The sequence below is a fragment of the Colletotrichum paranaense genome (assembly GCF_030867605.1).
Source record: "Colletotrichum paranaense strain IMI 384185 chromosome Unknown Scaffold_2.1, whole genome shotgun sequence".
In the NCBI taxonomy this organism is placed as follows: Eukaryota; Fungi; Ascomycota; class Sordariomycetes; order Glomerellales; family Glomerellaceae; genus Colletotrichum; species Colletotrichum paranaense.
In genome coordinates, this window is record NW_026848960.1 from 1,374,040 (window position 1) to 1,387,126 (window position 13,087).

Genomic DNA, 13,087 nt, shown 5'->3' on the forward strand with positions numbered 1-13,087 from the left:
CAGTGATTTTTTTTTTCCCTGGCTTGATCCCGTAGCTGACAGAGTATGATAGTATTTGTACCTGTTTTCCCCTTGGACGTGGGCGACTGATTACCTGTCTCTCTTCCACAGCTCCCTACAGAAACAGACTGCCCTTTCTGCTTCCTTCTTTTTTCCCTCGTCCCTTTCAGTGTATTCCTAGTCTGCTAGTGTCCACCTTTTCCCTTTCCACACTTCATATCTGTAGGTACGAAATACTGCCACACAGTCTCTCTCTTCCCCTCCAAGTACCCTCGAGGATCGCGCACTTGGTTCATCCACATGCCCCCTGCTCTTTTCCCTAGCTCCATCACTCTCCCATTCCAATTCCCACACCCCCTGACGGCCTACCCTGGGAACTTCCCACCATCCCCCGTCCATCACTCTACGCCGTACCGGAGTCTCCTCTTCTTCGCTGCTATCCACGAATACGTCTTCGAGGTCCTTGCAAACTGGGACCTGTCTCTCTCCTAATTGCCCTAGCCTGGCCTCCCGTTCACATCGGCGCACTATTCGTACGCCTTTGCTTCCCCTACGCAGCACTACCTATCCGCCAAGACCCTCTTTTCCTTCTTCCAGACCTCTTCTACCTCTTCTTCCCTCATCTCCCACCCTTCCCCTCCTACTCCTTTCCTCCTTCTTCGTCTCTCCAGCTCACGACGAAATCTGGATCGCCAGTCTGTCTGTCTGCGTCTTCGTTTCCTAGCGGCAGAGATTCCGATCCCGCTCCCGACCACACATCTCACTCGTCATTGTCGTCGTCAACGTCTTCCCGATCACTTGCCGGTCCTATGATCGTGTCACTCGCTCAGCAACAATAACAGCACTGCTAGTCACTATCTTTAGTACCTACGTTTACGTCTTTCCTATGCGGTTCTCGCCTTGACGCCTTTTTCCGACCGTTTTGACACCTCTTGGCCCGTGGAGCTACATCGTCCGAACTACTGCTGCCGCCATTATTCTCTCTCCATCATCCAGAGTATAGCTTGGTCGGCATCTCTTGGCTGCTCTCACCAGCGATTGTGTATACCTCACCTTCCCCCGCCTCTCAAGGACGACACCCACTCACAACCGTCAAGCTGGACGAAAAACAACTAGAAGTTTTTATTCGGACAATGGGAGCTAAGCTGCCCAATCCGCATCGCGTCTGCAGCATGCGTAACCCACTTACGAGAACGCTGCTTTTTGCAGTCGTCGTCCTCATCGTCATGGCCCTCACCCTCAGGAACGATGCCATCGACGTTCGCGGCCGCATTATGAAGACGGGCGCCGGTGTCAAGTCATCAATCACGCATCAGCAGCCCCTGGACCCCGTCAAGTCGCACGGTTCCTCGTCGCTTTCCGAAAAGATCCCCGCCGAGCCCGCTCCCTCCTCAAGCCACGTCATGAACTGCGATATCAACACCGACCACATCAAGACCCTCAAGGACAAGTACGGCCTTTCCGAGAAGATTCACTACTTCAAGCGCTACGTCAGGTTCAGTCGCAAGCCCATTCAGCGCAAGGGTTACACTGTTTTGGATCAGGAGTTCCTCCCCAAGAAGTTCAAGACTGTCGACATCACAAAGTCGTACGCCCCTGAGGAGTGCCACGAGCCCCTGGATGTCCCCGTCACACAGTCTTCCTATCCTTCCACCGTCAACGCCTCCGACTTCATGTTCGCTGTTTCTACTACCTACAAGCGTTTCAATGACCCTAAGACAAGCCCGATTAAGGAATGGGCTCACTGGCTTACCGACAGCAACGGAAAGTCCAATGGCGGCAAGCTTTTGCTGTTGCTTCTTGACGCTAGCGACGCTGAGTTGAAGGACGCCAGCGACAGGCTCAAGAGGGTTGGAATTGACGCCGACGTCGCCCACTCCGACCCCTCCATGGAGATGGCTGTTCGCTACCTTACCCTGGTGCCTTATCTGTACAACCACCCTGAGAGAAAGACCAGAAAGTGGCTCGTCACTTGTGACGATGACACCTTCTTCCCCAGCATGCACGGTCTGATTGACAAGTTTGCTACCTTCGACCACCTCGACCCTCTCTACATCGGAACCCTTTCCGAGGACGTCAACGCCATTCACCGCCACGGCTCTCAGGCTTTCGGCGGTGCTGGTGTCTTCCTCAGCGTCCCTCTCGCGGCTGCCATTAACCAGCTCTACGAGTCTTGCAAGACGGAGACCAAGATCAAGGAGGCCAACTCAGGCTGGGGTCCTCAGGGCGATATCCTTCTCCGCAAGTGTATCTACGAAAATACCGAGGTTCGTCTGACCAATATTTGGGAGCTTTGGCAATTGGACTTGTACGGCGACCCAGCCGGCTTCTACGAGTCTGGTATCAAGCCCTTGAGCTTGCACCATTACAAGGGCGGCGGTTGGCATTACGCCAAGCCCCTCCAGTCTGCCAAGGTCGGACACGCTTGTGGAGAGGATTGCGCCTACCAGCGTTTCATTACTGCTGACGACTTCATTATCGCCAACGGATTCAGCGTTGCCCACTATCCCCAAGGTATCGACTTCAACTTGGATCAGATGGAACGCACCTTCACTCCTGCTCCGGATGACATTGGCTGGAACTTGGACTACATGTTCGGCCCCCAGCGCAGATCTTTGCACAAGACCGGTCGCAAGATTGCCTGGGAATTGCAAGAGGCCCACGTACAGGAGGATGGATCCGTACTTCAGGTGTACACTCGTCGGAAGGACGATGAGCGGTGGGTTGAGGAGGATGGCGAGCCGATGAGCAAGATTGACGGTGTCATTGAGCTCGTCTGGATCCCTTCAACATGAAGTGCCCTCGGAACTGCCGAGCACGACGATACGATACGACCAGAGGCATTCCCAATAACCTCTCGCCTCATGATATGACGGGTTAGGGTGATTCTGGCATTGCAAAAAAGCTCGAGGATGGATCAAAGCCCATTCGCAGCTCATTTCACGCATTTGTTCAACCCAGGACACCCCGGCCTGTTCGCAATAGCTGCCCTTCAGCTGAAATGGCACGGGCCCGTTTCGATTCAGACGGCAGCAAAAAAGTCAATCTGGCCGACAAAGAACGACAGGTTGCATTGCCCAGGGCACCTACCTACAATTACGACAACACCCCTGGACAGGATCATAATTATAATCCGCTGACCGTGATACACTCATTACAACACAACAACACTCTTCTTCGATTCGACTCGCATCTCGACTTCGGCATACAGCTCGCATTGAGCTTCGGCGTTTGAGTATGATACGGGGCATTTTTTCTACATTGACAGCATGCTGGCAAACGCTTACCAACTTTCCTTTCTTTTCTATCACTGCGGCATTGCATTGCACATAGATGGATTGCGTCGACGGATCGCGCAATCGGCACATAGACCTGTGACAGGCCGGACGTTTGGAGTCATGATAAGGACGTTGGGTGTCCTTTTTGGAGGTCAACCACCTGGTATGGTTTGATTTTGGTGCAAGGAAAGGCAAACATCGGTGCCTATGTAGAGTTCCAGAACAGGTGTATACCAATGCTACGAAATATTCAACAGTTGCAAACTTGATTTTACAACCTTCCGTACCTTAGTTCTTGAGAATCTGTGCCTTGGAGTCGGATCGCCATCGGCTGAGAGTTGCTCGAGATGGGACGAACCGCTCATTTGGGGCCTGATATCTCAGGCCTCAGTCAATAACGGTCGTCAGGCACCAAACTGATTTGTCTCAGCCACGCCCCGCCCCCACCCGAGGCAGGCTCGCGCCACAATGCACTCGTGCCCCGCCAACGTCAGTTCCAGCGCTGCTTCCTTTCCATGCTTCGAGCAATGAAGTCATGAGGCTTGTGACATACCGCGCCTAGCTCAAGGTTCTACAACGACGTACCCGAAGCCCCGAGAGGCACTCTTCCACCATGGCGACGTGAGTATTGCCTTCATACACACCAGTGTCTCTCCTAACTTTCTCGTCATGGCCAGCATTTCGAATATTCTGTCGTTGCCGTTCCGCAAGTCCACACAGCTCTCGCTCTCGTCGACGATACGACAGTACATCAACACCAAGTATGACCAACACCCGGACATGTTTCGTCAGGACCTCGAGGTCATCGACGCCCTACGACGAGATGCGGTCAACGTGAGGGAACCGCACCCTAGCGGCGTGAAAAAGCTGCAGGCTTATGCGGGACAGCTCGTGTGGATCGGGGGCAAGTTCCCGATCGACGTACGTCTAGCAATTTCCACCCAAACCAGAGAGAGATGGTAAGATCGCTAACGCAGATTGCGAACAGATCGGGGCTGAGTTTACCTGGTACCCAGCATTGGGTTACAACACTGAACGACCGATGGTGCGAAACAACCTCAAATACGAACTCATGAACATTCTCTACAACTTGGCCTCCCTCTACTCCCAACTTGCGGTCGCGCAATCAAGATCTGGTACGGAAGGTCTCAAGACGGCCGCGGGCCACTTTGCCTCGGCGTCTGGAGTACTAGAACATATGCTGAAGGAAGTCCTGCCCGAACTGCGCATGTCTGACCCGCCCGAAGACATGGACGCCAACACCCTCGAGTCTCTGTCCCAACTGCTCCTGGCACAGTCGCAAGAGTGCTTCTGGCAAAAGGCAGTCATGGATGGGTACAAGGATGCCATCATTGCTAGGCTGGCCGCTCGTGTCTCCGATCTCTACAACTCGGCGGGGGAGGCTGCTATGAAGAGCGAGGCGATCAGCTCTGCTTGGATCCACCACATGAGCGCAAAGCACCACCACTTCGCTGGTGCGGCGCAATACCGGGCCGCATGCGATTGTCTCGAGAAGAGGAAATATGGCGAAGAGGTTGCTCGCTTGCAGGACGCTGTGAGCTGTGTCAACGAGGGCTTGAAGGAGAGTCGGGGCGGCTACCTTAATAAGGCGGTGCTCGAGGATCTTAATGGTCTGAAACGAAAGGTCGAAGAAGATCTCAAAAGGGCAGAGAAGGACAATGACGTTATCTACCTTCGTAAGTAACGAAACCTAGTAAACAGAGGTCGCAAAGCTAACTCGAGAAGAACCTGTACCGCCAAAGTCGGAGCTCAAAATTCTTGACAGAGCCAATATGGCAGTCGCTAGAGTGCCTCCGCAAGTATCCAACCCGTTTGACTACGTCGGGGATCAGGCCGAGTTTGGTCCAGCACTTTTCACAAAATTAGTTCCGTTCTCCGTTCACGCCGCCATCACTATTTACGAGCAATTGCGCGATCGCATAGTCAACGAAAACATTATTGGTCAGATGGAAACCCAGACGGAAAAGCTTCATGCCATGCTCAGCTCTATCAATCTCCCGGGTTCGCTGCAGGCACTTGAGAAACCGCTGGGTCTGCCTCACAGTTTGGTCCACCACGCGGAGGAAATACGGCAGGCAGATGCTATAGGAAGGATTCAACGGGCCTTCTCGGATATCGATAAGTTACGGACTGCCGACATCGCCATCTTCAACGAAGGTAAAGCGATACTGGCAGCCGAAGAGGAGGAGGACAACCGAATGAGACGGAAGTACGGCACAGACAGATGGTCAAGACCGGAAAGTCGCAGCGACCCCCAGGGAGGCCAGTTCTGGGCTCAAGTAGCCGAGATCGAAGGCTACTTTGCGAGCAGTACCAGCAGTGATGCGGTCGTTCGAGAGAAGTACAAGGAGGTACAGGACTTGCTCGAGATGCTCTCTGGATCCGATCGAGCCATCATGGACTATGTGCCTTCCTCCAGGCGCATGGACATCCCAGAGCACCTGAAGCCGGTAATAGGTAGGCTTCGGGGGGCTTATAACGATGTCCTGCGACTCGAGTCCAAAAGGAGAAAAAAGGCTGAGGCGCTGCGGGAGAAGGCGAGGACGGACGACATCAAGCCGGATATCCTGAAAGAAGCTGCACGACTCGAGAGAACATACCCGACAACAGCAATTGTCCCGGCCCACTTTGAAGACTTTTTCGAGAAGCGTCTTGACAAGCTTTATGACACTGAGATCGAAGCGGTGGCCAAGGAAGAAGACGAGCAAGAGCGCCTCATGACTGAGGTGCAGAGAGTTAACCGAGAGTTTGAGAGTCAAAAGAAGAACATGTCGAGTGGTAGTCGCGAGCGGGAGCTGGCACTCCAGAAGCTTGACAATGCCTACTACAAGTACAAAGAAATCGTCAACAACGTGGACGTCGGTCGCAAGTTCTACAATGACTTGAGCAAGGTCGTGGGCCAGAACTTTCGCGATCCTGTCAAGGCCTGGGCTGCAGAGCGGCGGATGGATGCCAAGAGTCTTGAGGAGTAAGGAATGACCCCTCTGCGTATCAGCTCACCGTACTGACTAGTTTATAGGGAGGTCAGCATGCCGCCGCTCAATTCACTAAACCTAAACCGATCCCCGGTCCACTCCCCGACCGGCTCAAACTACGACCCGCGGCCCCAATCCTACTTTAGCGCCAGCGTCGTCCCCGGTACGACAGCCCAGCAGCAGCAGCCACCGTCGCGGCACGAGGTACACTCTCCCGCTGAGGCGCATATTCAGTCATGGGCTGGGTCGACTGTCGAGCCCCAGCACCCGAGACCCGCGGCGGCAATGTCGAACATGTGGCAGCCGGATATGGGCATCAAGTTCGGAGCTCAGCCGGGTGCACCAGCACCTCCCGGCGGATCAACACAAGGTCAGGGTCCGGCAAGCCAGCCGCCGCAAGGAGGCACCTGGAACCCATCCTCTGGGATCAAGTTCGGTTAGGATACGGATCGATTCCCACCGCCTGCGAAGAAGGGACGGTGAAGAGGGAGGTGGACGGGCAAGTCCGATGGAGGCTTCCATTTTGTCGGCTTTGAGCGAGTAGTTTGGCGTTGATGGGTTTGTGTCGTCTTGCTAGATGTACCATAGCTCCGTCGCAAAGCACGCTTGTCGTGTTTGCGGAATGAAGAATACGTATATGGTTCGTTCATGTATACTGAAGCATACTCAAGCATAGTCGAAGTACTCCGCCAATGTCGAACCGCCAGATGATTTCTCGTATGAATCCAAAGGGAAATTTTAAATCTGTTGCACGTGATGTCTTGCCAGTAGACCATTAATCAACATTGCGTCTTTGAGGGTTGTGTGGACTACTAGATCTCTGAAGCGGGGAGGATGTGTCATTTCACTAGATGTTCCTTTGAAAATTCGCCCCTTCCCCTCCTATCATCCAAATCAGTGTTCACAGCGAAGCGTAGGGTTCAAAAACATGCGCTATGACAGACAACATTTGAAATCTTGATTCGACACAGGTTCTTAAGAGAGACTCGGGGTGGAGGCGACTATGTATGGCTGGAAGCGGGATGTCCCAAGGGCGTGGGACGCTTGACGGTATTAGATTCCTCTAGAACGGAATTGGAGGTGAAGAAAGTTCGGCGCTAATTCTAGCCTCATGGCTTTTTGGAATGTTTTCTCCATTTTTTGCGCCTCTTGTCTCTTTTTTCTTCTTTTCTTGTTCGGCCGATAGAAATTGGAGAAAAGAAGTCTGGGGGTTACATGGCATTTCAACCGCAGTTGACCGCGGGTTACAAGGCAAGAGAGAGCGGCAAGACCAAACAGATGATAACATGCTCTAGGAACCGCTTGACTCGGAGCCAATTTGGAATCGGTAAGTGCAAGCGCGACGTTTTGCCGGGGAAAGGGTTTGTGAACCAGTCGGTGACGTCGCTGAGTCAGTATCTGCCGATATCATTTCGGACACGATCCGCGGTAGCCGTTGAAGAGTCTGCAATTTGTACAAGGTATGCAGTTGCCGGTCAGGGAACAACTGCCTCATGTATGTATTGGTGGTCTACACGGAAGAAGGTGACAATTTTGAGAGCATGAGTTTGTAGATGTTGGGCATCATGTTGTCGTGGCAATTGTGAGTTTTGTTTACTTGAAAAAGTAAAGCTTGGGGAGCGGCAATGCGGCAGGCAATCGGGCGATGAGCCAAAGTGGAAAAGTTCGAAAATTCCATCCTGACAGCCAACAGAGATCGGGATCGGTTGAACGCTACATACCTGGGTACCTTATTGATAAGAGGAGGAAAACGTCCGACCGAGTCATTCCATTGGTCTCTTTTTTCCTTGGGCTGTGGACGCGTTTCATAGGCCGCTCTAGAACGTGAGAGAAGGCCCCAAGAAGAGACTGACGGGTGGATCTTGAGTGAATCTGGAAGGGGGAAAGAGAGGGGTATGATGTCAGATTCTCTTTGGTTGGAAAGAGAGCCTCGCCACCTACTGCCAATCTCCTGCCACCCTATGGGCTGTGTATGGTGTATGTACCACAACAAATGGATGTGTTTTCCTTCGGTATCCATTTGCGGCATCTATTGGGGGGGGGGGGGGCAATCTTCCATTCTTTTTTTCTGCCCTTTCCACCATTCCTTGTTGTGTTTACCGCCAGCCTAACAGTTACCGCCCTGCCGTCAACGCCGCCGCCGCCAACAGAGAGAAAGTCGAAGAAATAGGAAAAGCGCAACGCCCGGAATGGTTTAGGTGACACTTCGCACTTGCCCGTCTTTCCGCATTCCTTCCATGCTTCTCCAAATGCACCCCGTGGCCACGCGAAGTCCACAAGCGTAGTGTTGTCGCTCCCCGCCGGACTGTCACTCCGAAAGTCCCCTGTGGACAGGAAAAAAAAACCAACCTAAGCAACAAAGCCTCGGAAGAAGGAGAGGGAAAAAACAAGACGCAGAACAATTCTGAGGAGAGAGACATAGAGAGGCAGGCCTAGGCACGAAAGCCGCCAACACCGCCGCTCCCCCCTGCTTGCGACCCCTCGACATCGAAGCACGGCTACGCTCCTCTCACTCTCAGTCTCACACCCACTGCCCACTGACGCTCATTGTCATCCTCATTCTTACTCTCAATTCTCACTCGCTTTCCTTCTAACTCCCTCGCCAAACCCGGCTCACCTCTCACACACGCCCCCGCAGAGAACCGCACCCGCCACCCCTGTGCGGTGTGCTGCTGCTGCTGTGCGCGCATCCGCGTGTGTGTATTTTCTTTCCCGCAATCAAATGTCCGAGGCCCAACGCGAGCGGGAGGTCCAGCGATATCTCCAGAGCTGGCAGGTCGCCCAAGGTTCCTCCTTCAACGTCGCCCTCAATGTCGATAGCATCGCCGCCCCAGACTTACATGGCAACGGCTACAAGCCAAAGGCCTCGGCCGACAAGACCCTCACCGCCTTTGCTCAGCTCGCCGTGCTGAAGCTCGACGTCAAGCGTGCCATGGTCTCGCTGATCGATACCACCACCCAGACCATTCTTGCCGAGGGTACCCGTAGCGTTCAACTTGGAGACTTTGAGCACCTGCAGGATTCAAACAGTAGTGGTTTGAACGACGCCGATGAGACGAATGTTGATAATGAACTGTGGCGTACGTAGGCCTCTCTATTCGGGATATCACATCACTCAGTCCCGGCCGCGGCTGCGGTCGCGGTTCGCCCCTGGAGCTATCCGACGTCGCAGCATGTTGATAGTCTTCTTTACAAATGTTGGCCTCATGCTCGAATCTTATTTTCAGTGTGCATTGTCGGGCTCAGACGTACGGGAAGAAGGGGACGGTTCGTTTTGGGAGGTACTATGCTGACGTTTGTGATTTCCATAGTCGGTGCCACCATTCTATCTCGCCCTGATGCCGTTTGCGAACACTCAATGGTGAACACTTGCACAGGTTTAGACCCCAAGGGCCGCCCGTATACGGCAACCGGACTCATCGTCAATGACTGCCGCCTCGACCCTCGATTCGCGCAGCGCCCATATGTGCTCTCGGAACCCGGCGTACGCTTCTACGCTGGCGTGCCCATCATCTCACGCAGCGGCCACAAGATTGGCTCCTTTGCCGTCTCCGACGAACGACCTCACGATGGACTAACGGCGGAGGAGATTCGGTTCATGCAAGGCGTCGCGCAAACGGTTATGGAACATTTGGAGTGGGCGCGGGATCGCGTGGACAGGTTCAAGGGCGAGCGGATAGTGCGAGGACTGGCGACGTTTATCGAGGGATGTTCTACCATGAACGAAGATTCAAATCCCGTCAAGGACGACATACCGAGGAGCCCCTCGACGGTACGGCCGCCGGATATGCCGCTCATCTCGGCGCGACGGCCGATGCCCAGATCGAATTCGTACTTTCGCAACGCCGAAGCACTCGTCCGGTCTCGAGAGTCATCAGCGTCTCGTCAGCAAAGCGATACTACGGAACCTCAGGGACCCAGCACCGAGAACCCGCCATCGCCCAAGAAGGCATACCAACCGAGGGTCGACGGCCTGTCGAAACTCTTCAACCGCGCAGCGGACGTTCTTCGTCACTCGACGCTGGCTGACGGCGTAGCCTTCTTTGGAGCCACGGCAACGAGTTCTACTCCCGGAAGCCAATCAAGGTCGGGCAGGAATCAGTCGTCGGACGAGGAGGATGTCACACGACCCGCCACATCAGGCTCTGGGCTGGATAGCTCCGACTCTGACACCTCGCCGTCCGCTAGGCCCTGCAAGATTTTGAGCTTCTCCGTGGCTGATGAGCGTGCGCGCGCGCGCATCGAGCAGGGCCCGGCGCTTTCACTCGGCATTCTTGAAAAGTACTTTTCCATGTTCCCCATGGGCAAGACCTTTTCCTTCACCGAAGCCGGGCTTGGGGTGTCATCTGGCGACGACAGTGCTAGTGATAGGGAGACGATGGGCGTCGACGGGGCAGCGCCGCCTGACAAATCCGAAGGCAGACGGCGAAAGGTCAAAATGGTTCACGAAGAGCTCCTCAAAAAAATACCCGGAGCCAAGACAGTGGTCTTTGTACCACTGTTCGACTACGGCGAGGACAGGTTAGCCGGCGGGTGTTTCCTCTGGACCTCCGTCACCGGCCGCATGATGAATCTCGACCAGGACCTCTCGTACCTCCGAGCCTTCAGCAACAGTATCATGACCCAAGTTGGCCGCATCAACAGCCAAAAGAACGAGGCGGCCAAGACGACCTTTATCGCGAGCATGAGCCACGAACTCCGCAGTCCCCTCCATGGCATCCTCGGATCCGCCGAGCTTCTGCAAGATACCAGCACAGACGCGTATCAATCGGGTCTCATCAGCTCCATCGCCACCTGTGGAAAGACACTGCTTGACACGCTCAACCATGTTCTCGACTACAGCAAGATCAACAGGCTCGGCCGGGCGCAGATGAGACGGCGCGCTAAGCAGAACCAGAATAGGCCGGCGGCCATCACGTCGGACTCGCTCGAAAGCTTGAGCATGTCCTCCGTTGTGGATCTCGCTGTTCTCGTGGAAGAAGTGGTCGACGCCATTGCCGCGGGCCACGCCTTCAAGAAGCTCGTCGGTGCGGGCTCCCTGGATGGACCCAAGCCCAGCATTAGTGTCAAGGAGACGAATAATGTGAGGTCAGTAGGCAATTTCCAAGCGCCGGGGGCCAAGGGTCCTGTGTCAATATTGCTAGACGTCGACCCGAAGATACCATGGCTGGTCAAAGCGCAGCCAGGTGCCCTCCGGCGGATTATCATGAACTTGTTCGGGAACGCCCTGAAGTACACGACACAGGGCTACGTTCTGGTTTCTTTGACCGGCCAGACGAGGTCTGAGGGAGCAAAGATTGACGCCATGATACGTGTGGCGGACTCTGGCAAGGGCATGTCTGAGGAGTTCCAGCAAACCCGACTGTTCCTCCCCTTCAGCCAGGAGGATTCGTTCCAGCCCGGCACTGGGTTGGGTCTCAGCATCGTCAAGCAGATTGTTGACTCGTTGCGGGGAAGCCTCGAAGTCAGGTCCGAGCAAGACAGAGGCACCGAGTTCGACGTACACCTCAGCTTTACATCGGCATCCGACGAAACGGAGGACCCCCGTGAACCGGATGAGGCGATGCGCAGCGCCGTCGACGAAACAAGGGGGATGAAGATTGTCCTCCTTGAGGAGGAGCGTACTCCTGACGCACCACCCATGACGAAATACGCCGCGAAGCTAAACCAGATTCTCACGGAGACGTGCTCTGAGTGGTTCAAGATGAAGGTTGTTAAGGAAAACCCCAGCGAGCCGCCGGATGCCGACATGTACCTCTACTCTGAGCCTCCCTCGGTAGAGGTACTAGAGAAACGTTTCAAAGAGAATTCGCGGAGATCGTCGAGTCAGAAAAAGGCACCCTTTATCATTGTGTGCCCGACGGCAGAAGAAGCAGTCAACATTCTCCAGGACCACAGCAAGCTCTTATTGGACTTTTCAGAAATCGTCGAGGTGATACCGCAACCGTAAGTAGACAAATCTGATGGTGAAATTCTTCGCATCTGCACTAGAAGGCTAAGTAATAATTGTAGATGCGGCCCACGAAAACTTGCCAAAGTATTTAGCCACTGCCTCAAGCGGGTAGAGGAGCTGGAGAGGACCCAAGCAACGGCACGCAACTCATCCGGGCTGCTGGCCCCGATACCGCTCGCCCCCGACGGCACCACCCCCGGCACCAACGAAATCCGCCAAGTCGAACGAGTTGGCACCCCGCTCCACCAGCAAGCCAAACCGGAGCAACTCGAGCCCGCCATGGGCGTGCAACCCCTCATCAAGCCCCTGGGCGCAATGGCCCTCTCCCCGGCTCTCAACGGCGGCCAGCCCGTCCTCGTGGGACAGAAGAACGTGACGCTGCACGTTCTCCTGGTAGACGACAACCAGATCAACCTCAAGCTCCTCGTCATGTTTATGAAGAAGTGCGGCTTCACGTACGAGCAGGCCGAGAACGGGCAGGAGGCGCTCGATCGCTTCATCCAGGCGTCGAGCTCGTCCATTGAGGCGAGCGCGAGTAAGCGGCGAAGGTTCGATTTTGTCTTGATGGATATCAGCATGCCGATCATGAACGGGTTCGAGGCGACAAAGAGAATACGCGAGTACGAGAGGGAGCATAGGTTGCAGGCCACGACGGTGGTGGCGCTGACGGGGCTGGCGAGCGCGGATGCGAGGAGGGATGCTGAGACGTCTGGGTTTGATGTGTTTTTGCCCAAGCCGGTGCGTTTTGCCGAGTTGCAGAAACTTCTTACGGCGTCTTGATGGGTATGTTCTAGAACATTGACTGCTCGAGGCGGTCTCCATCCCCTTTTCTCTTCATCCACAAGCATAATATACAAAGA

General features: G+C 54.6%; 3 protein-coding genes across 3 annotated transcripts; all 3 read left to right on the forward strand.

Annotated features, from left to right (window-relative positions):
- Positions 1-1,133: 1,133 nt before the first annotated feature.
- On the forward strand, positions 1,134-2,795 carry CPAR01_02344 (uncharacterized protein; the record flags this gene model as incomplete). The annotated part of the gene is made up of 1 exon (XM_060486632.1): positions 1,134-2,795. The coding sequence occupies one exon, from the start codon at positions 1,134-1,136 to the stop codon at positions 2,793-2,795; it is 1,662 nt and encodes a 553-aa protein (XP_060353960.1).
- Positions 2,796-3,709: 914 nt separating this feature from the next.
- CPAR01_02345 (BRO1-like domain-containing protein) lies at positions 3,710-6,715 on the forward strand (the record flags this gene model as incomplete). Its single annotated transcript, XM_060486633.1, has 5 exons — positions 3,710-3,767; positions 3,841-4,199; positions 4,267-4,975; positions 5,025-6,267; positions 6,319-6,715. Coding segments are annotated over 5 exons (2,766 nt in total), but the record flags the coding sequence as incomplete, so codon positions are not given.
- Positions 6,716-8,996: 2,281 nt separating this feature from the next.
- CPAR01_02346 (hsp90-like protein) lies at positions 8,997-13,007 on the forward strand (the record flags this gene model as incomplete). Its single annotated transcript, XM_060486634.1, has 3 exons — positions 8,997-9,354; positions 9,586-12,220; positions 12,287-13,007. The coding sequence occupies 3 exons, from the start codon at positions 8,997-8,999 to the stop codon at positions 13,005-13,007; spliced, it is 3,714 nt and encodes a 1,237-aa protein (XP_060353962.1).
- Between the last annotated feature and the right edge of the window lie 80 nt (positions 13,008-13,087).